The sequence below is a fragment of the Halichoerus grypus genome, chromosome 4 (assembly GCF_964656455.1).
Source record: "Halichoerus grypus chromosome 4, mHalGry1.hap1.1, whole genome shotgun sequence".
NCBI lineage: Eukaryota > Metazoa > Chordata > Mammalia > Carnivora > Phocidae > Halichoerus > Halichoerus grypus.
The window spans coordinates 101,604,473-101,629,882 of record NC_135715.1 but is presented as its reverse complement, the minus strand read 5'-3'; the positions used below and the strand labels follow the sequence as shown (position 1 = coordinate 101,629,882).

Below are 25,410 nucleotides of genomic sequence, written 5' to 3'. Positions count from 1 at the left end.
GAAGCATCCGTAGGCCTATCTTCAGGGCCTATGTCCTCAGCACATAAAAATGGTAGAGCAGAGGGGCACCTGGGTGGCTCGGTCGGTTAAGCATCTGCCTTCGGCTCAGGTCATGATCCCAGGCTCCTGGGATCAAGTCCCGTGTCAGGCTCTCTGCTCAGCAGGGAGTCTGCTTCTCCCTCTCACTCTGCCTGCTGCCCACCCACCCCCCTCCCCCGCTTGTGCTCTCTCTGTCAAATAAATAAATAAAATCTTAAAAAAAAAAAAGTGGTAGAGCAGAAAGCCCTAGTCTTACAGACAGGCTGATCAGAGAGAGGAGAAGCGGCAGGCACTTTTATGCTCTATACCTTCTCCTAAATTCTCCAAAGGCATAAGTCACTCCGTCTCCATCAGGGAGGAAGGACTAAGGGAGCAGAGAGGCCAAACATTTCCCCTTTTAGCAGAATCTGAGGTGTGAGGCCTCAGTGTATCATGTCTCATCACTGTGTGCTGTCTTATGTACACAATGACAAAAGTAGTTCCTAATGAATGTTATCCGTCCCTGAACCCTGGAAATGTATTCACTAGTTCCTGAATTCCCCTTGGGCTCTGGAAGCCATCTGCCACTCTGAAATGGATTCTTACCCTATGTGCATCTCTGGAAACCATTTTGTTCCCCCATGCCTGGAGAGCTGCTAGGTAAGTATGACTCACTTTAGGTAGTCCTGACATCATAGCAACATTAACTTTTACAGCTCATGAACACAAAATGTCTTTCCATTTGCTTGTCTTCTTTTTTTTTTTTTTTTTTTTTTTTTAAAATAAAGATTTTATTTATTTATTTGACAGAGAGAGACACAGCGAGAGAGGGACACAAGCAAGGGGAGTGGGAGAGGGAGAAGCAGGCTTCCCGCGGAGCAGGGAGCCCGATGCGGGGCTCGATCCCAGGACCCTGGGATCATGACCTGAGCCGAAGGCAGACGCTTAACGACTGAGCCACCCAGGTGCCCCTCCATTTGCTTGTCTTCTTTAATTTCTTTCAACCATGTTTAAATATTTTAGTTTACAAATCTTCTTTTCCCTTGGCTAATTCTTATGTATTATTTTTGATGCTATTACAAATGGGATTTTCTTAATTTCCTTTCCAGATTGTTCATTGTTAGTGTGTAGAAATGTAACTGATTTTTACAGGCTGATTTTTTATTCTGCATTTTTGCTGTATTCATTTATTAGTTCTTCAGTTTTTTTAAGTTTTAATTTAAATTCCAGTTAGTAAATGTACAGTGTTATATCAGTTTCAGGTGTACAGTATAGTGATTCAACACCTCCATACATCATCCAGTGCTCATCACAAGTGCCCTCCTTAATCCCCATCACCTATGATACCCATCCCCCCACCCACCTCCCCTCTGGTAACAATCAGTTTGTTCTCTATAGCTAAGAGTCTGTTTGCTGGTTTGCCCCCTCTCTTTTTTCCATTACTCATTTGTTCTGTTTCTTAAACTCCACATATGAGTGAAATCATATGGTATTTGTCTTTCTCTGACTTATTTTGCTTCAGTCATAAAACAGAATGAAATCTTGCCATTTGCAATGACATGGATGGAGCTAGAGTGTATTATGCTAAGTGAAGTAAGTTCTTCATATGTGTGTGTGTGTAATCTTTAGGGATTTTTTTACATATAACATGTCATCTGCAAATAGATCATTTTACTTTTTTCCTTTCCAATACAGATGCCCTTTATTTCTTTTCTTTGCCTACTTGCTCTGGCCAGAGCTTCTAGGACTGTGTTGAATAGATGTGCTAAAATTGGGAATGTGAATTGGAAGGAAAGCCTTCACTTTCACCATGAAGAATGGACGTTAGGTGTAGGCTTTTCTATATATGGCCTTTATGATGTTGAGGTGGTTTCCTTTTATTCTGAATCTGTTGAAGTGTTCTTATCATGAAAGGGTGCTAAAGTTTGTCAAATACTTTTTCTGCATCAATTGAGATGATCATATAGTTTTGGTCCTTCATTCTGTTAATATGGTGAATTACACTGATTGATTTTTTTGTATGTTGAACCATCCTAGCATTTCAGGGATAAATTCCACTTGGTCATGGTGTATAGTCCTCTTAACATGTGGCTGCATTTGGTTTGCTAGCATTTTGTTGAGAATTTTGCCTTGATGTTCATAAGGGATATTGGTCTGTAGTTTTCTTCTAGTGTCATTGTCTGGCTTTGGTGTCAGGACAGAGGTGGTTCCATAGAATGAGTTAGTAAGTGTTCCTTCCTCTTCAATTTTTTGGAATTGTCTGAGAAGGACTGGTGTCAGTTCTATAACTATTGGGTAGAATTTATCAATGAAAGCATCAGGTTCAAGGTTTTTCTTTGTCAGGAAGTTTTTAATTACAGATTTCATCTCTTTCCTAGTTACACAGTTCTACTCAGGTTTTCTTTCTCTTCATTCAGTCTTGGTAGATTTTTTTTTTTTAAGATTTTATTTTTTAAGTAATCTCTGCAACCAATGTGGGGCTCAAACCTATTAACCCAAGATCAAGAGTTTCATGCTCTAGACTTGGTAGATTTTCTGTCTCTAACAATTTGCCCATTTCATCTCAATTATCCAGTTTGTTGGTATACAATTATTCACTGTGTGCTCTTATATACTCTTTTTATCACTGTAGAATCAGTAGTGAATGAACCCACCTTCATGTTCATTCAGTAATTTGAGTCTTCTTTTTTTCTTAGTCCACCTACCTAAAAGTTTATCAATTCCATTGATTTTTTGAATAACCAATTCTAAGTTTTGTTGTTTTTTTCCTCTATTTCCTATTTTTTTTAATCTCTGCTCTAATATTTATTATTTCCTTTCTTCTGCTAGCTTTGGTTTTTGTTTGTTCTTCCTCTTCTAGTTCCTTAAGGTATTAAGTTAGGTTGTTGACTTGAGAAATTTCTTCCTTTTTTATGGAAGCATTTAGAGCTATAAATTGACCTCTTAGCACTACTTTTGTGGGATCCCATAAGTTCTGACAGGTTATGTTATTTTCAATCTTTAAGTATTTCCTAATTTCCCTTGTGATTTCTTCTTCGACCCTGTGGCCGCTTAAGAGTGTGTTATTTAATTTCCATAATTTTTTGAGTTTTCTAGTGTTCTATCTATTAATAATTTCTAACTTCATCACATTGTGGTCAGAGAAGATACTCTGTGGGACATTCATCTTTTTAAATATATTAAGATTTGATCTGTAGCCTAATTCATAACCTATCCTGAAGAATATTCCATGTGCAGTTGAAAAGGATGTGTATTCTGTTAATGTCTGGTGGAACATATTTTTCTGTTAGATCTAGCTGCTTTACAGTATTTTTTTTATTTCTCCTAACAAAGTAAATGAGTCTTCTCTTTCCATACTCATCTTCTATCTGGTTGTTCTATCTACTGTGGAGAATCGGATATTGAAGTCTCCAACTATTAAAACTGTCTATTTTTCCCTTCAATTCAGTCATTTTGCTTCATGTTAATAATGTTTATAATTGATATATCTTATTGATTTACTGAAACTTTTATTAATATATAATGTCCTTCTTTGTCTCCTGTAACCATTTTTGACTTAAATAATACTAATTTTCTGTGACACTATTTGTATTAGGTATTAGTATGGCCACCCCTGCTATCTTTGGTTACTAGCTATAATAAATATCCTTTTTTGTCATTTCACTTTCAACCTATGTGTCTTTGGATCTAAAGTGAGTCTCCTGAAAACACTGTAAAATTGATCTTTTTTTTTTATCCTTTCCACCAATCTCTTTTGATTGAAGATTTTGATCCACTTATATTTACAGTAATTAATGATGGGGAAGGACTTCTGACATTTTGTTATGCCTTTTCTATATGCCTTATAGCTTTTTTGTTCCTCATTCTTGCATTACTGTATTCTTTTGTGTTCAGTTGATTTGTTCTAGTGAGACTTTTTTTTTTTTTAATTAGTCTTTACACCCAACGTGGGGCTTGAACTCACAACCCTAAGATCAAGACCTGAGCTGAGATCGAGTCAGACACTCAACCAACTGAGCCATCCAGGCACCCCTCTAGTGAGACATTTTAATTCCTTTCTCCCTTCCTTTTGGGTATATTCTGTAACTATTTTCCTTGTGACTACCTAAGGATTACATTTTATATCCTAAGGTTATAACACTCTAATTTGACTCTATAACAGCTTAACTTCAATAACGTAAAAAAACACTTTTATACAGTTCCATCCCCAACCCCTTATGTTACAAAATTACATCTTTATGCACTGTGTGTCCAAGAACATAGACTAAGAATTTTTCTATGTATTAATCTTTTAAATCATGTAGAAAAAGTGGTGTTACATACCAAAGTTACAATTTACCAGCTTTTATATTTTCCCATGTATTTATTTTTATTGGAAATATTTATTCCTTCATATGGCTTTGAGTTACTTTCTAGTATCCTTCATTTCAACCTGAAGGACTCCTTTTAGAATTTCTTGTGGGGCAGTTCTAGTGGTAACGAGCTCCTTCAGCTTATGTTTATCTGAGGGTGTCTTAATTTCTCCCTCATTTTTTTAAAGATTTATTTATTTGAAAGAGAGAGAGACCATGGAGGGGAGGATCAGAGGGAGAGGGAGAGAGAAACTTAAGCAGACTCTGCACTGAGCCTGACGTGGGGCTTGATCTCATGACCCTGAGATCGCAACCTGAGCAGAAACCAAGAGTTGGATGCTTAACCAGCTGCACCACCCAGGTGCTCCTCTCCCTCATTTTTGAAGGACAGCTTACACAGTTTGGTTTCTTGGTTGACAAGATGTTTTTGTCAGGCAGCACTTTAAATGTATCAACCCACTGTCTTCTGTCTTCCACTGTTTATGATGAAAAATCTGCTTATAATCTTATTGAGATCCCTTACATGTGATGAGTCACTTCTCTCTTGATGCTTTCAACATTCTCTCATCCTTGGTTTTTGACAGTTTGATTGAATGTGTCTGAATGTGGGCCTCTTTGAGTTATTCTATTTGGAGTTCATTGAGCTTCTTGGGTATTAATATTCATATCTTTCATCAAATTTGAGGTTTGGGGCCATTATTTCTTCAGATAATCTCCTTGCCCTTTTCTCTGTTCTCATGAGACCACAGTACATATGTTGGTCTGCTTTATGGTACCCCACATGTCCATAGGCTCTATTTACTTTTCTTCCAGTTCCTCAGCTCAGTCATATCACTCATATTTTCCTCAAGTTTGCAGATTCTTTTTCCAGCTCAAATCTACTTTTGAATCCCTCTAGTAGATTTTTTCTTTCAGTTATTGTACTTTTCAGCCCCAGAGTTTCTTTTCAGTTCCTTATGTTACCTATCTCTTTATTGATATTCCCATATTATTAACAGATCATTTTCTCAACTGTGTCCTCATCTTCCTATAGTTCTTTGAGCATCTATACGATAGTTGTGGTCTCTGTGTAGCACATCCACCTCTGGGCTTTCTCGGGGATGGTTTCTGTTGTTAAATTTCGTTACTTTGAATTGTTCATAGTTCTTTTTTTCTTTGTCTTAGGATTTTTTGTTGAAAACCAAACATTTATTTATTTTTTATTTTTAAGTAATATCTACACCCAACAAGGGGCTCGAACTCACAACCCTGAGATCAAGAGTCACATGTTCTACTGACTCAGCCAGCCAGGTGCCCCAAAACCTGGACATTTAAATCTTATACTGTGTTAACTCTGGAAATCAGCTTTTCCACCTGCCCCAAGGTTTGCTGATTTTGTGGTTGTTACTATATAGTATCTCTGTGCCTAGAGAAACATAAACTTAAGATCTTCCCAGGTCTTGGGGCTCCTGGGTGGCTCAGTCGTTAAGCATCTGCCTTCGGCTCAGGTCATGATCCCAGAGTCCTGGGATCAAGCCCCGCATCAGGCTCCCTGCTCAGCAGGAAGCCTGCTTCTCCCTCTCCCACTCCCCCGCTTGTGTTCCCTCTCTCGCTGTCTCTCTCTGTCAAAAAATAAATGAAAAAATTAAAAAAAAAAAAAAAAAGATCTTCCCAGGTCTTTTCTAAGCCTGCACTTTCCCCAGGTATACACAGTGACTTTGTAAATTCCCTGTCTATGCAATTGCTTTTGAATGACCTAGTCCTTAAATGTCTAGCTGCCAACAAGGGAGAAAGGGGAAAATGAATGGGGAAAGAAAAATAACTCTGAGTCTTTAAATCCCCTGGAAACCACGTTAGATGGTGGGGTTGGAACAATGAGTGCTCTCACCTTTGTGTCTACACCTCTGTAATCACAAGCAATCATCAGAACACACATCGCTGGTATCTGGAGGACAAGGTCCTTATTACTCACCCTGGCTCCCACAGCTGTGCACAAGCTGCCAGGTACATGGGCATGGCTGCCTACCTTGGCAGTGGGAATGGGGGATACGTAGCCGCTAATGTGCTAAAAGCTGTAATTGACCAAAATTAACCACAATTTACTGTCCAAGACTTGCCCTGGAACTTTCGAGTCTTTGAATAGTCTGCAGAGCTCTAAAGTAGTTACATCAGACAGACTGTGCTGGTACAATTATCTAGGTAGCAAGATGGATTCCCGGTTCTTCCTACTTCACCATCTTCCCTGATGTCACGCCATGTCTGTACTTTAAAATTTTATAGTAACCACTTTTAAAAGCAAAAAGAAACACATAGAACCTTTAACAATATTTAACCCAGTGTATCAAAAATATGATAATTCAATGTAATCAACATAAAAATTTTTTTACTATCTTCAAAAGTGTGTGTTTTATACTCAGAGGAAATATCAACTCAGATGGTAATTTTCAAGGGTTAAAGTGAAGTGTTGTACTGCCACAACAATAACACGTTTAAGAAAAAAATACTCCACATTGCTTTTGTTTTATGGTTTAACCTCAGTCACAATTAAGCAAAACTTAAAATCCCGTTTCCCAGCTGCACGAGCCACATTTCACTTGCTCAGTAGCCCCATGTGGCAATGGCAGCTCTAGACGCCCAGCTCCAAAAAAATGAGATTTGGGAGGTGAAGTTTGGTTTGGTTTACCTTCTATCCTTTACTGAAGGCCCTTCTGTTCCTTGCTTTTCCAGAAGGCCCACTGGATTAGCTTAGACACTTACCCTGCCCGGCAGTCAAGTAATCGGCAGAAGGCTGGCAGGTTGCTGTCGCCCTCTTAAAGGCCGCCACACAGCGTAGGAATGAGTGGCTGTACCTTCCAGGCATGAGTTTCCAGAAGGCATGAGAGATGTGCGAGTCATTTGGTACTTGTCTTCCATTCTAGAAGCAGCAGTGCATTCACACTCAATCCAGCAAAAACCCACCAGTTCTGAAGAGAATAACAGGGCTGGCAGCAGCTTCGGCTTCATTTTACAAGCCTGACGAAGTTCTGCTGTGTGGGGTCATGCTGTGAACATCCATGTGGAGGATACCAGCTGCTTCAGGGAGAACTGTTCTTAACATTGCTGAATGAGTGTGACAAAAAGAACTTCATCAGCATTTTTCAATTTGGGGGTTTTTTAAAAAAAATTTTCAGATAACTAACACAGGACAGCGCATGTCAGCAAATGCAGGTAAAACCGTAAGAAGATGCCATTTCACACACATCAAATTGGTAGAAAAAATTTATCTCTGTCAATGTCAAGAGCTGGCAAGAATAGGAAGTAAAACGAACTCTCATCCAGAACTAGTGGGAAAGTAAATTATTTCAGCCACTTTGGAAAAACATTTTGCCATTATCGGATCAAGCTGAAAGCACAGATCCCTCACAAGTACGTGCAGAAGTCCCCACTTATCCCTGAGGGATATTTTCCAAGACCCCCCGTGGACGCCTGAAACTGTGGATGGTACTAAGCCCTATATATACTATGTTTTTTCCTACCCATGCATACCCATATAAAGTTTAATTTATAAATTAGACACAGTAGATTAGCAACAAGAATAATAAAAGAGAACAATTACAATAACATACTGTAATAGAAGATGTGAATGTGGTCTCTCTCTCATACTCTTTTCTTCCTATGCAGACATATCTCTGATCAACTTTAATTTATAAATTAGGCAGATTACTAATAGATTAACAGTAACTAATAATAAAACAGAACATTTGTAATAATACACTGTAATAAAAGTTTAGTGAATGTGGTCTCTCTCTCACAGTATTTTATTATACTGTACTCACCCCTCTTCTTGTGATGCTGTGAGGTGATAAAATGCCCACGTGAGGAGATGAAGTGAGGGGAACGACATAGGTGCTGTGGTGTAGTGTTTGGCGACTACTGACCTTCTGTAGATATACCAGGAGGATCATCTGCTTCTGGACCACAGCTGACCACAGGTAACTGAAACCATGGAAAGTGGACCCGTGGATAAGGGGAGACGATGTAATAATAAATGCACTTTTGTATCAACTCTTCTACTTGTTCACTTAGTAGTCATATGTAGTGTGGGAACTTGATGGATTAGACAAAGATGTAATGGTCCCCACCCTTCAAGACTGTGTGATCTAGCAGATTCGAAGAGCTTGCAAGCCTGTTGCTAATGTATCCGGACAACCACAACTGGCCTCCTTTATGCTAGCATGAAGTAATTCATTAGATTAGCAAAAAGGCTTTGAAGGGTCGCATAAATGTATTGATGGGTGGCTCACAGAGGGGGGTATATAAAGAGTGGGAACAACCAGTGGCAGACTGGATGACTAGTTTAGAGAGGAGGGAAGGATTCTCAAATAGCAGGATTTCAAATATATGTTTCACCCATTCTGTTTTGCTGAAAATCAGCCCTAAATCTTAGAAATTATATGTCAAGTAAAAGGCAGATATCATCTTCTCATTTTGCCACTGAAAGAATTGACATTTTCCTGCTTACCCTGTTCAGAAATACATGTGGTATTTAGCCAGACTAGTCAAGAAAAAAACAGAGTAGTCAAATAAATGAAATCAGATATGAAAGAGAAATTACAAATGATACCACAGAAATACAAAAAATCGTAAAACATTACCATGAACAATTATATACCATCAAATTGGACAACCTAGAAGAAATGGATAAATTTCTAGAAACACACAGTCTTCTGAGATTGTATCAGGAAGAAATAGAAACCTGAACAGACTGATTACTAGTAATGAAATTGAATCTATAATCCAAAAACTCCCAACAAAACCAGTCTATGACCAGATGGTTTCATAGGTAAAATCTAGCAAACATTTAAAGAGTTAACACCTATTCTTCTCAAACTATTCCAAAAAACAGAAGAGGAAGGAATGCTTTCAAAATCATTCTATGAGGCCAGCATTACCTAGATAGGAAAACCAGACAAGGACACTATAAAAAAAGGAAATTACAGACTAATATCCCTGATGGACACTAATGCAAAATTCCTCAAAATTTTAGCAAACAGAGTTCAAAAATATATTAAAATGATCATTCACCATGACCAAGAGGGACTTATTCCAGGGAAACAAGGATGGTTCAATATACACAAATTAATCAATATGATATACTCCATTAACAAAATGAAGGATGCAAATCACACCAGCATCTCAGGAGATGCAGAAAAAGCGGTTCACAAAATTCAAAAACTGTTCATGATTAAAACTCTCAACAAAGTAGGTATAGAGGGAACACACCTCTTTTGCCACATATGACAAATGCACAGCTAGTATCATACTCAGTGGGGCAAAGCTGAAAGCTACTTCTCAGGAAATGCGGGTCTCCCTGGGTAGCGCTGGCCTCCTGGCTTACTGGAGGCATCATTTTGGAGCTGAGCCCATTATTTTATTGGTAACTTTTTCATCCAGCACCCTACTTCCTACCACCGTCCCTGATTCTGAGGGGCTGTGGGCCAGGCCCTTACACCTGACATTTACATCTCAATAGGTATACTGCTGAAAAGGCTCATTCCTTCCGTAAGAGGAAACAGGGTAACTGAAGAACAAAATACCAATTCCAGTGCTTGGAAAATGCAATTTATAAAATTCCTACTAAGGCATCTGCTATATGGATTGTTCCACTGATCTGAATTAATAGCAACCAAATGAATCATCACAGTTAATTGGCATGATTTGCCTTCTTTTGTTATTTTTATAAATGTTTTACTTAGAAAGCAGCCTATTGTTCCTAGTAAACTTAATGGATGGTGAATATCAACTCAACAACTCGGGATGTTTTCCCAAAGTGTCTTCCAACTGTTCCTTTGAAAACTAAGGGAGCATTTTATTGTTAGTCCCCTCTCTTCCTTTCCAGACTAAGCCACAAGAACTATCAGCTTGGTATAAATATCTTTCAGCTGATTAAATGGTGTCCTGGCAAAAGGAGATTTGTTTTGGTATAATTTCTTGGACACTCTTCCAAAGAATGCTTTCTACATGAGAACCCAATGACATTTTCCATTCCTTGAAAGGAGGGTAACAAAGGAATGATCTTCCTGCTGAAATGGGTCAAGAGTTCTTCGCTCTTTGTACCACTATGACAAGCCAGCCTACAGTTCCGGGTTGGAATTGGGCATCTTTTTCATTTTTCAGCAGCATGCTTAACGCAGTCGGGTCCAGGCAGAATGAATCTTGAGGTACAATGTGACCTTCAGACTCAAGGCCAGCAACATAAGTGTCCATTCCCATCCTTTCTCCAAATCAGTAAAAGTGCTCAAAGCTAGATTTTAGGATGATTTGAACAAACAAATCCTCATTCCTTCTGAGAACACTCCCATCTGGTGGGCACTGGGCGCTGCGGCAGAGTCGGAGGAAACAGGCTGCCGTGTGTGACCCCCTTCACTCTCCCAGCTGCCCTGCTTCTCATCCTGACCCCACACTCAGGTTTGTACAGAACTTTCAAGCCATTTTTCTACTTCCATTGTGACCCTTCTGGGAAAGAATGCCTGGCTGAGGTTTCCCTGAGAAGCCGGATCCTTCCCCAGGGGAAGCCTTCAGCTAGTGGCATGCCTGACTTGTTTGTCAGACAGCGAGATCTGCTAACGGCCCAGTGACACGCTCTCCGACTCCTCTCTCGACACTGGAAGGGGATGCTATGGAAGGTCTTTCTGGAGACCTGCTCACCATGGTCCACCCCAGTCCTCACATAAATACTTTCCTTGGATGTTTTCCAGGAAGGATGGATTTATCCTGAAAGGAGGGCAAATTTTGCTGAGCTCTAAAAGACTTCCAGCTTGTTTACAAACTCCACAGTTTTAACCTGAGCTACAAGCAATCAAATGTTCTCCATGAGAAACAAGTCAATTCCACGGTAGATTTTTTGCAACACTTGCTTACCTGTGGTTCTCAGAGACAGGTAGCATCCACTTACTTGGACAGCGACAGCCCCCAGGAAGACACTCCCAGGAGCCATACCACCAGCCTTGCCCTCTATCCCACCTACACATGGCCGCCTGAGTGGTCATTATAAAAAACCAGCGTGACCTGTTCTCTGTTCTCCATTAGTAATCATCTTGGGATATTCAATACTAGCTGCCACATCAGAAAAACATCCAATTCTCAATAGCTTCACAGCCCCTCCTGGGCTGTCATGCAGGGAAAAGGGTGGAGGGGGCCTGGGGACCTTGACCGCCTCCTCACTTAGCTCACAGACCAGTGGCCTCAACACCCTCATCACTAGGAGAAGTTTTCATGAGCTCTAACTCCCTGCCTTGCTCATGGAGTATCTTGTCAACTTTTCTACCCGAGTATAGTACCTATAAGGGCAGAGCAAAGTGAACAATTTACTGTCAGGAAGTCTGAGGGGGTACCCTTAAGGGAGTCCCAACCAGTGCACACTTTCCTTAAAGTATTTTAAAAATCATGCGTATTTGCACCCTGCTCCTTGTTACATCCATGTTCATTTTCATATGAAAGTCTTTTCTGACATCAGGAAAATACTGCCTCTCAATTTTGCAATCCTACATCTTACAAAACTGAAATGTTCAGTTCCCACTCAATATACTATTTTTTTAAAATAGTAAAATGAATAGCAATATACCCATCACCTAGTTTTAAAAAAAATAGGATCTCTCCAGTACCTTTAATGCTTGTATGCTGCTCCCCAATTATATCTTCTTGCCTTCCCCACAAACAAAACCACTGTTCTGAATTGTGTATAAATCATCCCCTTGCTTTTCTTTATAGGAGTACTACATATGTAGCTATTCCTGAACAGCTTCTTGTTCAGAGTTGTCTGGTTTTGACTTTTAAATAAATGAAATCATACTGCATAGATGCCTCTGTGACAAGCTTTTTATCCTGAGTTTTGTGTCATCCGTGCTAGTAAGTGTCACGGTGGATTGTTTATTTCCACTGCTCTACGGACACACTGTAATAGGATTATCCTTTCTACTGGTGAAGGGTATCAGGGCTTCTAGTGTGCAGATTTTACCAAGTGCTACTGGGAACACTCCTGCTCGAGTCTCCTGATACACACACACACAAACGTTTCTTGAAAGCAGCGGTTCCAAGCTTGAACGTGCATCAGAATCACGTGCAAGGTTTGCTCAAGCACATAGTGCCGGCCCCCCCAGACCAAGAGTCTCTGGTTCGGCAGGTCTGCGTGGCTGGAGAAGGTACATCTTTAACAAGCTCCCGGGAGATGCTGATGCTCCCAGTCTGGGGATCACACCATGAGAACCACTCCCTAAAGCACCCGCCCACGGACAAGTTACTATACTGTAGGTTAGCATGTGCTCAAATTTTATTAGGAAATGCAAATTATATTTCCAAAGTTGTACCAATTTACACTGTTGCCAGCAATGGATGAGTCCCGGTTGCTCAAAATCCTTGTCAACACTTGAATATTGTCTAACTTTAAGATGTGTGCCCACTGTGTGAAATGGTACCTCACTATGATTTTAATCTGCATTTCTCAAATTACTAAAGAGGATAAACATCTCATAAATGTTTTGCTCATTCTTTTTTCTCTTTCTATGACCTGTTCATGTCTTTTTCTGCCTATTTTGCTAGTAGGTTTTCAGCCCTTTTTAACTAATTCATGGCAGGTGGGGGCAGGGGGAGGATTTTTAAATCTATTCTGGACACTAATTCATGTTGGTTGTCTGTGTGCAAATACCATTTTCCAGCCTGTGGTTTCTCTTCTCATAGTCTTTATGGTATTTGTTGAAAAGAGGTTCTTAATAGTAATGTAGCCAAATTTATCTTTTGCTTTACGGTGAGTATTCTTTGTGTCTTTTTTTTTTTTTAAGATGTTATTTATTTGAGAGAGAGACAGAGATAGAGAGAGAGAATGAGCGAGGAGAAGGAGAAGCAGGCTCCCCACTGAACAGGGAGCCTCACATGGGGGCTCAATCCTAGGACCCTGGGATCATGACCTGAGCCAAAGGCAGACACTTAACTGACTGAGCCACCCAGGGGCCCCTCTTTGTGTCTTATTAAGAAGATCTCCTTCCAGGGGCGCCTGGGTGGCTCAGTCGTTAAGCATCTGCCTTCGGCTCAGGTTATGATCCCAGGGTCCTGGGATCAAGCCCCGCATTGGGCTCCCCGCTCCACGGGAAGCCTGCTTCTCCCACTCCCACTCCCCCTGCTTGTGTTCCCTCTCTCACTGTGTCTCTCTCTGTCAAATAAATAAATAAAATCATAAAAAAAAAAAAAGAAGAAGAAGATATCCTTCCACTAAAATTTTAAAGCTACTTTCCCCCATAGTAGTCTAAACATTTTATGTGGAGGTTTTTTGTTTCTTATTCTTTGTATTTACGTAAGAGTCTTTCATCTGCCAGGAATTGATTTTTGAGTAGGCAGTGATATAATAAGCATCCAATTTTTTTACTGAACTATTATGAGCCATAAATTATTATAGCATTATAATAAGTTTTAATATCTCATAAAGCAAGACCTCCTAATTTATTATTCTTTTTCAAGAATAGTTTGGCTGTTTATGGCTGTTTGCTCTTCCATATACATTTCAGATTCAACTATTCTAGTTCCCACCAAAACTCAAAAAAAAAAAAAAAAAAAAAAGAAAGAAAAGAAAACCAATTTGGGATTTTATTAGACATAATATAGGTAGGTCATTGTGGGGAGAACTGACATCTTTGTGATACCAACTCCTTATATATAAGAACAAGGACCTATCTCTCAATTTATGCCTTTGAATTTGTTTCAATAAAGTTTTATGATTTTCTCCTTTAAAAGGTTTGCATATCTTACCTGGACAATTGTCCAAAGAAGACATCCAGATGGCCAACAGACACATGAAAAGATGCTCAATATCACTCATCATCAGGGAAATGCAAATCAAAACTACAATGATATCTTACCTCACACCAGTCAGAACGGCTAAAATCAACAACACAAGAAACAACGGGTGTTGGAGAGGATGTGGAGAAAGGGGAACCCTCTTGCACTGTTGGTGGGAATGCAAACTGGTCAGCTACTCTGGAAAACAGTGGGAGTTTCCTCAAAAAGTTAAAAATAGAGCTACACTATGTCCATAAATTACACTACTCTGTACTTACTAAAAGAATACAAAAACATTAATTCAGGGGAAACATGCATCCCTATGCTTATAGCCGGCATTGTTTACAATAGCCAAATTATGGAAGCAGCCCACGTGTCCATCAATTAATAAATGGATAAAGATATGGTGTGTGGATATATACACAATGGAATATTACTCGGCCATAAAAAAAGAATGAATCTTGCCATATACAACAACATGGATGGATCTATAAAGGAAAATGCTACACGAAATGTCAGAGAAAGACTAATACCGTATGATTTCACTCATATGTGGAATTTAAGAAACAAAACAAATAAGCAAAGAGAGGGAAAGAAAGGGAGAGGACAAATTATAAAAGACTCTTAACTACAGAGAACACACTGGTGGTTACCAGAGGGAAGGGGTTGGGGGATGGGTGAAATAGGTGATGGGGACTAAGGAGTGCATGAGTTATGATGAGCACAGGGTGACGTATGGAACTGTTGAATCGCTATACTGTACACCTGAAACTAATATTGCACCGTATGTTAACTAACTGGAATTAAAATTTAAAAACTTAAAAAAAAGTACTTAAAATTCTAAAACAACAACAAAAAAGTTTGCATATCTTTTGCCAAATTCACTGCTAGGTAAATTTTTTGTTATTGTAAATTGCGTCTTTAAAAAATTAAAATCTGTATAATATACACTTTAAAAGACATTTGATATTTAGTATTTCAGTTGCTTTGGCTATGGTTTTTCAGAGAATCTAGGATGTCATTTTCTTAAGCTTTAACTGCATGATTTTGTCTTATGCAATAAAAATAACAAAAGATCTCTACCATGTCTGATAGGATTCAAATTTGAAAACATATCTCCTAAATCAGCTCCATACTGTTCTGACAACTTCTTTCCTGAGAATCGACCCAACATAGCTTTTGTCATTTCTCTCCATCACAACACAGGGGGAAGAAAAGCTAAGTGGGCAGAGGGGAGATAGAGACATTCATCATTTCTATTTAACACAGATTTATTAAAAACTAGGCTAGGAAACTAAAATGGCAAAATTATTGACAAGGGGTGAATCTGCATAATGGATTTACAGGATTTCTTTATACTGTACTATTCTTGCAACTTTCTAAGTCTGAAGTAAATAAAACATTAAATGAAACTTTAAGGAATAACAAAAATCATGACCACACTAGAGTTACTGCCACACCTCCTGCCAAAGGATTCTTTCCTGTTCAAGACCCTCCCCTAAGAGGACAATCCATGGACATCCGTGAACCATTTCTCAGCTGTAGTTGAAGGGATAACCCAAGGAAGTTAATCTGTTGGCTGGCCCGTGATCCAAAAATTATGCCTAATGGGCTGGATTAAAAGATGAACTGGGCTGGTCAGGCACTTTATAGAATTGGAAAAGTGAAAGACTAAACTAGGAAGCAAGAGAAGCTGGTACTGAAAGGTGGTGATGTCAAAGTTAAGAGAAGCTGCCTTGGACCCTGAGCAAGCTCACTCTCCACAGGAACCAAACTATGAACAAGATGAGGAGGCTAGCTGGCACCAGGACAGAAAGATGGTCACTTGGAGCCACGTCGCATTCCTGGTCATACACGAGCAGGGGGGAAGCTGTGAATTCCTGCAGCTAAGTTTCTCTAGAGCCAACCCAAATTTTAAAACCTACTCCAGACTCTAGACTCCATGAGGTCGAGTCCTGTGATGGCTCAGTTTCATTTCATGGCCTTCACTGCTCCCCATGAATCCTTACTTTAGGTCTTTATTTGTTACAATCAAAAGAACCCAAGTAAATTCCACTAACCAGTAAGTTTCCCTGTGAAACTGAAAAATGTACAGCCTTTAATGATTTTGTAAATAGAAGCCCAAAGTCATATACAAAGGTGTGCCACTAAATGCTATATTATATTCATTGTATGTAACTATATCACTAACCAAAGCCATTCTACCTTGGTCAGAATACCATAAACAGGAAGGCTTGCCAACAACAGAAATCTGTATCTCATGGGTCTGGAAGCTGGAAGCCTCAGATCATGGAGCCAGCATGGTCAGGCTCTAGTGAAGGCCCTCTTCTGGGCTGCAGACTGCTGATTTATACGGTAGAAAGAACGAGAGAGCTCTCTGGGGTCTCTTTTATAAGGACACTAATCCCATTCATGAGGGCTCTATCCTCATGACCTAATCATGTCCCAAAGGCCCCACCTCCTAAAACCAACACACTGGGGGTTAGGACTTCAACATGAATTTTGGGGGGACAAAAACATTCAGTCATCCTTTTATTAACTTTCTCCTTTTTCCCCTCTGGCTTTCTTCCTTTACAGGGCCAATATTTCACAGAACCTATGTGAACACAGAGAGTAAGGCAGATGCTGGGTAGCCAGCCAGAGTTATTCACTAGCCTTCTTGCCTCTAGGCAGGATTCAAACCCCTATGCCAGCCAAATGACAAGTAACCACATGTCACGGCTACCACATGCTACATTGAGACCCATGAGTGAACTGAACCTCTGACCTTCCCGTGCATCTGGCAGGCCCTTCTGTATGCGGCTCTCGCAGCTTGGTTGGGCTTCCACCTCCTAGGCTCCTCCCATCACTGACCCTGGAGAGCACATCAGATGGTCACAAACTTAGAATTGTCCTCTGTACAGAGCTGGGAGGAAGGCTAGCAGAACTTACACCCATGGGCCCATGAACATCCCTTCACAGGCAAGGAACATCTTACATACAGTAAACCCTTGGAACGGACATATAAAGTTTCAGCTCGATGTTGTCCATTTAATCCAGTATTGTGATTACTGCACAAGCTAATGTGCTGTGTTTCTCCCTGGAAATAGCTCTCTATCACATCTGACAGGTTCTGTAGACCTTTCTCCCACCACAGGGTCTAAGGATATAGTCCCCAGGGTCTTTTGAGTTCTGTGATGCTTCTTAAAGTGTTACTGCTTTGTTTTGTTTTCATTTCAGTGGTAGGCTGAGCAACGACTATTAGCTATTCTGACTCACATGAAGACTGGGGTGCCCACATTTACAGGTGAATTTGCTCTCACAGTGCTGCTAAGTGATCTGAAGATAAACGCCAGGGTCTGTAAGAAGCTGTGCCTTTACGATACACCATACATTATTTGTGCTTGAGAAACTCTGGATTAGTTTATTTAATTGTGGGATAATTACCTGCTCTAAGATCATATATAATTTGACTATTTGCCAAAGTTTCAGATGAAGTCTTCAATGATGAAGGTCACCTATATCCCAGCTTTCTCATAGGACTTGCTGAGCTGAATTGTCCCTATTAGGACCTGAACAGTTCTTCTTGGGCTGCCCCCAGCAGCACCCCTGTGCTTAGAGGTAGGTCAGCTTTTCCTACAGGTTGGTCCTACAACAGCTTCCAGAAGCAGTTTCCAACTAGGATACTCTTGGGGAATCCCCTAAACCCATGAAGGAAACCTGTCTGGCTCTCCAGCCAGATGGTGTAAGATCTGAAACTCCTGGGCTCTTCGGAAGATACATTTTTATAGGCCTTCTATGGCTCAGCAGAGACGCATCCAGTTGGGACTGAGCAACTTCCGCACAGACCCATTCTAGGGAAGCTGCCTTCTTAGGCCATATCCCCTCAATTAAGCTACACAAGCCTCCTGACGGACAGCTGGGAACAAGCTTTTCAAACTTATTCAAACCACCTTGTCCTCCTGGTTTGACCCCCACAGGGGGTTCAGCCTGTCACTAGACTGCTTAAGAAGAGCATTTCATTTGCTTTTGGTCATTTTTTCCCCCAACCTTTGGAATATCCTGAAGCAACAAAAATGAAAAACAGCCATTAAAAGTATGAGCTGCTAAAAATGTAAAACTCTGTGCAGAGAGAAGCTCTTGCCATTTGGCCAGGGAGCGGAGGGCACCAGGAAGTTTCCCGCCATCTTGCAAGGACCACGTTTCGGCCTCAGCCTGGGAAGACTGGGCCCTCTCCCCACTGTAGTCCTCCCTCCATGACGTTATGCCTCCAGGCCCGGAATAGTTGAGAACGTTTGGGAAATTCACACTCCAAAAATATTTCCTTTTTTCGTGTAGGCAAGATAACACAGGAGTGACAGTGGGTTACTAAGAATGCAGTTCCCTCATTATGTAACGCGGACAAAAATAAAGAGTGTTCTGGGCCAAAAATAGGGCTGAGAAAGGAGAATGTGAATAAATAGCACCAAGAAGTCATTATTTACTCAAACTGTCAAATGGCTGAAGAACTTAAGAAAAGTTTTGATCTGTGTCCCATCACTTGTTAGTCAGGGTCTGACTAGGCCCTGGAGGGAGGCGATGTCACTTTCCTGACAAATGCGTAACAGAAACAAGTGTGTGTGCAGAGGCTGCTGAAGGAAAGGCGAGTACCACCGGGGCTCCCTCCCCTCCCCTGTCATTAGCAAGCTGGTAAGACTGAGGACTGCTGGATGCTGTATGTAATGGGCATTTCCCCACGGACATCGTTCTACCGTGGGTCCTGTAACAGAACGGGTGCAGATCTCACTAGAGTGCGGACGGAGCAGTACTCCAGCAGGGGCTTCCATGGCAAGTGGCTGTGCTTAGGCTGATGACGTACCACAAATCTGAGCCAGGCGCTGCCTCTCACGACAGAGCAGCTGGCCCCTCGGGTCAGAGCCGGGCATCCAGAACACATCAGCCTTCGCCGACCACCTCCTCCTGCACTTCACCCAGTGTTACCTGCTGTATCTCTCACCCCATCACCACCACGCAACTCAAGGCCATGGCCATCCTTTGCGGGGATCACTGTGGCTCCTACGGGTCTGAGTCTAAGCTTGCACCTCTCTCTCTACTGAAAACCTCTCGAGCTCCTCCACTATCACTTGACAAGGTCCAAGTTCTTACACCGGGAAGGAAGGCTCTGGAACCTACCACCACTTCCTCTACCTTGCCTCTCTTTCCCCTCACTCTTCACCCCGGCCACACCAACACCGACACCGTGTCTGCAGGACTCTGCGGATAGGCCCCTCCGCCTGGAACGTGCCTCGACTCTTCCCAACTTCCCACCCCGGTCCTCTGACTTGACAGAGTCTATTCAGTTGTTAAATATAGTTTCCTCCAGGGAGCCAGTGACCCAAGGAGGGGAAAAGGGATCAAAAGAAACGAGCTCATTTGATGAGATGGTAGGCGATTTCGGTCACTCTTCTCGTGATGGGGCTATCTGGGCTGTCAAGTCTAGGAACACTGGCTGGGTAGGTGTGTCCTCACGTAAACAACGGCTAACCATTCATTCGCCCACAGCTGTACCACTTTCCAGTACAGTTCCTAGACACAGTTTGTTTTTATTAAACAACTACCTATACCATGCTGGGCATTTTTTAGATAGTATCCTGTTTAATTTTGTTACAATGTGTTGGATACTTATTTTTGTCCCCACTTTGGCAGAAGAAGACATTAGGTACCAGCCGAGGATCTTGCAGCCAATCAAGGCAGAGAATGGAACTGCTCTCTCCGGAGGTGGGCCCGCGCTCTTACACATCAGGCCCCGTGGCCTGCCACCAACTAGCTGGGCATCTGTCCAACCGGGGGGCTTCTGAGTGATGCTTGTAGGTGTTGAATTATGACCCCTGCTCCCGTCCAAAAAAGAAATGCATGTTGAAATCCTAAACCCCTAGTACCTCAGACTGTGATGTTTGAAGCAGGGTCACTGCAGATGTAAGAAGCTCAGATGAGGTCATGCTCGTGTCCCAGGAAGAGAACAGACACAGCCGAACAGGAGAGAAGGCCACGTGACAACAGAGGCACAGACTCAAGTTCTGCCCCTGCAAGCCAGGAATAGCAAGGACTTCCGGCAACCACCCAAAGCCAGGAAAAGGCAAGGAAGGATTCTCCCCGACAGGTTTCAGAGGGAGCATGGGCCTGCCAACACCTTGATTTCACACTTGTAGCCTCCCGAACTGTGAGACAATAAATTTCTGTTTTAAGCCACCCAGTCTGTGATACGTTGTTACAGAAGCCTTAATAAACAAATACAGTGACTCATTCTGGTTTCCTTCCCCGGGGAGTACTTTTTATCACAAGCTTAGGTACTGCAGATAATCAACTCACCAGCTTTGAACCCGGCGAGCAGCTCCTCCAGCATGAGCCAGCCCAGCCCAACAGGTCTCCCTCACAGGCTATTCATCCACCTTATTCTGGGACAAGAGGAAGACAAACCTGCAAACCCAAACAAAGGACAGCCCATCATGGTTTTACCTGGGGAGAAAATCTACCTGTTTATCAACCGGAGAGGGAAGAAATGTAGTTTCCTTAAAAAGGCTCATCCAGCTGGAAAGCATCAGGGGTATGTGTGCCAAGAGCTGCCAGAGGCCCCTGCTGCCGAGGAGGGCCACGCAGAGGGGACAAGAGGAGTGCTGCCACAGACCAGTCAGAGACTGGCCCACAAGACTAGGGGCCAAGTAGGGGCCTTTTGTTCAGCTGCCTTCTTTGACTGGTAAGCTCACCCCAGGAAGGCTCCCTGCGACAGATGAGACTGTTCATTTGAGGCAGGTTTATCCACGACCACCTGTCAGACATCACAGGCCACCAGGGGGAAACTGCTGGCAAAGAAGGCATGCTAAGATGAACTAGCTTTATTCTGTAGTTCAAGAATTAGCCACGCCCATTTATATAGGCTGATGCCATGCCCCACTTCTCAGAGCTAAAGAAATGCCGGCAGCACTGCTCTGGCTTCCAGAGGCTCATAATCTGAAATATTCTGCTTTCATGGTGCCCGATGGCCAAAAATTAGAGTCCAGAAGATTCAAACACAATAGTGGGGCCTCCCTTGCCATCAAGAGGTGCTCATCCATTCAGGGTGTGTGGAGTGCCAAGCCCTATCCATCACCCTGTGTGCCCAGAAGGAGCAGGCAGTGGTGGGGCAGGGAAGAGGGGTGTGATTGGCTCGGAACAGTGGCTTCATGCTCTTGCCCTACCCCAGAGGCCCCTGGCGATGAACAGTGTGCGGTAAGCACAACCCCACTTGGCTTGGGCAGAGGTGCACCAGCCTCCCTCCAGCCTGCCACTTCCCTGCTCTTTCCCAGTGAGAACTGTGTTTCCTTTCTGCACGCAGTTGTAACAGTCAGTCCTGAGCTCTTGTCTTACTTGACATCTCAGTAGCATCTGACACAGTTAATCAACTCCCACCTCCTTCAAATATTTTCCTTCCTAGGTTCTGAAACATCACACTGAAGGGTTGTCTTTCCACCTAGCGCCTGCTCCTCCTGAGTCTCCTCTGGCAGTCCTCCTCCTCTTCCTGATCTCTGGTCAATCTCCAGACCTTCTCTTCCCACTGTACTTACTCCGCAGGGCTCTCCTACTGTCTCTGCCTAAGTACTATCTACACTGAAATTTCTGTTTACTGCACAAGTTCTAACCTTTTCCTGAAACCCCAAACTGACTTAATCACTTGGGTACTTTGTTATTTTGCTGTGAAACAAACTGTCCCCAAACTTAGTTTAAAATAAAAACATTACCTCACCCCAATTTCTGAGGGTCCGCAATCCAGGAGCAGTGCAGCTGGGTACTTCCGGCTTGGGTGCCTCAGGAGGCTGCAGTCTTCTGAGACTGAGGAGAATCCACTTCCAAGCTCACCCACAAGGCTGTTGGCAGAAGCCCTCAATTCCTCACCATGTGGGCCTCTCCTTAGGGTTGTTTCTGGCATGGAAGTTGACTTCCCCCAGAGCAAGTGATGAGAGGGACAGAGAGAGAGCATGCACACGAGAACAAGCAGCCAGAAGTTGCAACATCTTTTATAACCTAATCTTGGAAGTGACATATCAACACTTTCTCCATGTTCACTGGTCAAAATGTGGGAGGGTGGGGACTACACAAGGGTATGAATACCAGGAGGCAGGGATCAGTGGGGGCCATCTTAAAGGCTGGCTACACCACAGGTATCTAAATGCTCTCTCAAATTAACACATCCTAACTCAGAACCTTACATCATCCCCCAAAATGCTCTTCCCTCAGTCTTCCCCACCTGAGTAAATGACAGCATCATTCACTCAGTTACTCAGGCCCCAAACCTTCAAGTCATCCTTGACTTTGTCCTACCCTCATGCATTCCATCAGCAAAATCCATGCATTCTGCTTTGAAAATATACACCTGATCTGCTCACCTTTTATCTGAGCAGAGACCTGAAGGAAGTGAGCAAACGGGCCTTGTGAGAATCTGGGAGATGGTTCCAGACAGGGAATAGCAAATGTAAAGCCCTGAGGTGTGAGGAAACGTGGGAAGCTGAAGACACAGATGAAAGGTCAGTGTGGTTAGAGTAAATGAAGGGAAGAGAGTGGAGGAAAGGAAGTTGGACAAATGCACATTTGTCCAAGCCCCAAGGTGCAAGTACTTTTCAAGTCTCCACCTGTGTCACACTTGCTAATACTCCAGTGACCGAAGAGGCATGGCTAAGTCCAGATTGGAAGACAAATAATGTCCAAATATACAAAGTAAACCACACTTCAAGGGAGGGGCAGCAAAATCACAATAAATTATCAGCAAGTGTACGGGATGTAGTTCTTTGCAAGCAATTTACTCTACTTCCCTAACCCTTTATCAGCTCCTACTCATCTTCTGGTCTCAATCTAGAAATTACCTCTAAGAAGATTTTCCTGATCCCTAAAGCCTGAGTGAAAAACCTCAGGCATAACACCTTATTATTACACACATTAGTCTCTTCACTAATATTGCATGTATTACTCTATTGCCACTGAATGAATGAATGCATTTATACAATAAATGTTGGACTTCCAATTCATTCAGATGAGTTGACTGTACTCACCATTTTACGGCAATGTAACATCAACCCTCCCTACACGACAGAAAGGTCACTGAAAAGGAGGGAGTGTTGTGGTGTCTGTTTTATCTTTACCGCCTAGTACAGTACCTGATATAAAGTAGGTACTTAGTATCTGTGAAATAAACCAACACACAGCTATAATAAAAGTAAACTGGGGTAACTGCCACTAAAAGAGAAGGCACAAAGAGTGTTCTCTGAGACCCCTGCAAGACTCAGCAGGCTGCAAATATTTAAGAAGATGTGAGACAGAATTAAACTAACTGAAATAAGACCAAAGTGCACACCAGAGGAGAGAAAAGACAAGTAGTCAGAGAAAGCAAGACTTTCCTTTTTATTAGATTCACAATGCTATTTTAAAGTCCAACTTCTCTTTGAAAAACGTTTCTTTGCTATTAACTTCCTCATTGGAAAGCAGACAAATCCTGTCCTTGAAGGATACATTTTCTACTTGGTACAGCGCTCAGTACTCAGGCCTGCATCTGTATGGTTTACCAGCAGCAATCAAGTCCAGCATCTCAGAGAGAAGCACTGTGAAGGCTGGGAGGTCACCAACCAGGGCTCCCCTACTTCATATATACATATATACGTATATATGTGCATATATACATATATATGTACACACACACTTTTTTTTTTTTTACAAAAATAATATAATAGGGTTTACACAGCTCTTTTAATTCTTTAAATTACATAGGCAAGGTCTATGCTTCAGTATAACCATTTTTTTGCTTTGGATTAAAATGAGAATTTTAGGCCTAAAAATAGACTTCAGATTACTGAACAGAGGCCATATAGCAATACAGATTTAATAAATCTTGATCACCACATAACTAGAAATATGCTGCTTTTATCCTTATGCTGGGTGCTATATATCTGCATCAATTATTTTCATTTTAGCTAAAACACAAAAGCAAAACAGTTCACTGAAATAATCTTGTATTCATTACATTAGCACATACACCAAATTATACTAAGTGCATGATCATCTCTATGTTCCAAAGCTATATCTGTAGCATGTGCTCATCTCTACTCCATTAAATACAGCATCTAGCCGGCAATCACAAAAAAGGAATGCATGCTGTACAGCAGGAGGAGAACCGTCTGCAGGGTGGTCTCTTACTGGCAACCAAAAACAAAGTAAGAGAAACAAACCTCACAAGATAAGATACAAAACTAATTTGCAGTGACATTTAATACATAGTTTTATCAGAAGGAATACATTTAGATCATAGTTACATGGAAAAACACATAAACTATGTGAAATTCTGAGTTTTCTCCTAGAATATTCAAAATACTCATCAAAAGTTAATTAGTACAATCAAGATGGCCACTAGATGATTGAATAAACAGAATGTCATTTAGTATTTCAAAAACACAGATTCTGGGAAAAGCAGCTACCACCAAAATATCCAGAAATCTCAATTAACAGACACTCTGTCTTGCATACCTGATACTAACAAATATAACAAGTGTGTTTGCACAGACTATGAATGCAAGGCAATAGCCTACGGGATAGTCACAGGAAAGAATAAATGAGCACAATCCCACTGGAGCGAGTACAGAGAGCTCCTGCTGTTCTTCTGGTCCCTGCACATCCCCCACCTCCTGCCCCTGACCCCTGGTCAAACAAGGGCCATTTCTTTGGAGAAACAAATCTTTCAACAGCTCAAGCCCATTCTCTCTGACCCAACCAAGATACAACAGAGCCCAAGCATGGTGCTGGAAAGTCTTTCAGATGCTGGTATGATTCCTGATCATTGGACTGGACAGGTCCTCTTCACAGCCTCTCAAGTTCTGACTGGCACAACCTCCCTCCCTCAGAAGGGGTCAGCATGGTCTCTGAAGCCATAAATGAGGCGGCTCTACAAGAATTAGAAGAAGGAGGTATCTGACGAAAAGGCACCTGCAAGTCTGAAATCCTCTTTGGTGAGAACACTGTACATGCGCTGAGGCAGAGCCCGGGAGTACGGAGCCGGGCGTGGCACGGTGGTGCGCAAAATGAGTTCCCGGCCAGCAGGGGGTGGGAAGTCTGACACGGAGTTCTGCCTTCTCTCTTCTGGAGAGCCCATTCGCTTCAGTTCCTCCTCCGGTGGAGCCATGGCTGCAGCCTTGAACAGAATCAAATGCTAAATTCAAGAGCAAGTCCAAGGCTAAACTTAGATCATTTTGAAGGACAGATGAATAAACATGACAAATAT

The 25,410-nt window shown here is 41.9% G+C and overlaps 2 protein-coding genes across 16 annotated transcripts in view; both read right to left on the bottom strand.

Annotated features, from left to right (window-relative positions):
* The window catches only part of LOC144381608 (uncharacterized), a 42,539-nt gene extending 20,405 nt beyond the window's left edge, over positions 1–22,134 (bottom strand). For 2 of the 13 annotated variants that reach the window (XR_013447095.1, XM_078070721.1), the window contains exons 1-4: positions 21,890–22,134; positions 20,484–20,591; positions 8,165–8,324; positions 7,107–7,448 (exon numbers count right to left, since the gene is read on the bottom strand). Coding sequence is in view for 9 of the 13 variants with exons in the window: in XM_078070721.1 (XP_077926847.1) it covers positions 7,107–7,209 (103 nt within the window). In the remaining 4 variants the exon portion in view is untranslated. Of the gene's footprint in view, positions 1–7,106; positions 7,449–8,164; positions 8,325–16,923; positions 17,011–20,483; positions 20,592–20,878; positions 20,995–21,889 lie in introns of those variants that run through there. The other 11 variants (XR_013447094.1, XM_078070728.1, XM_078070722.1 and 8 more) reach the window with 10 other exon arrangements.
* Positions 22,135–23,519: 1,385 nt separating this feature from the next.
* Positions 23,520–25,410, bottom strand: part of RAB3GAP1 (RAB3 GTPase activating protein catalytic subunit 1) — a 113,644-nt gene continuing 111,753 nt past the window's right edge. For 2 of the 3 annotated variants that reach the window (XM_078070716.1, XM_078070717.1), the window contains one exon: positions 23,520–25,320. In XM_078070716.1, coding sequence (XP_077926842.1) covers positions 25,084–25,320 — 237 coding nt within the window. In that variant the 3' untranslated portion in view covers positions 23,520–25,083. The remainder of the gene's footprint in view (positions 25,321–25,410) is intronic. The other variant, XR_013447093.1, reaches the window with a different exon arrangement.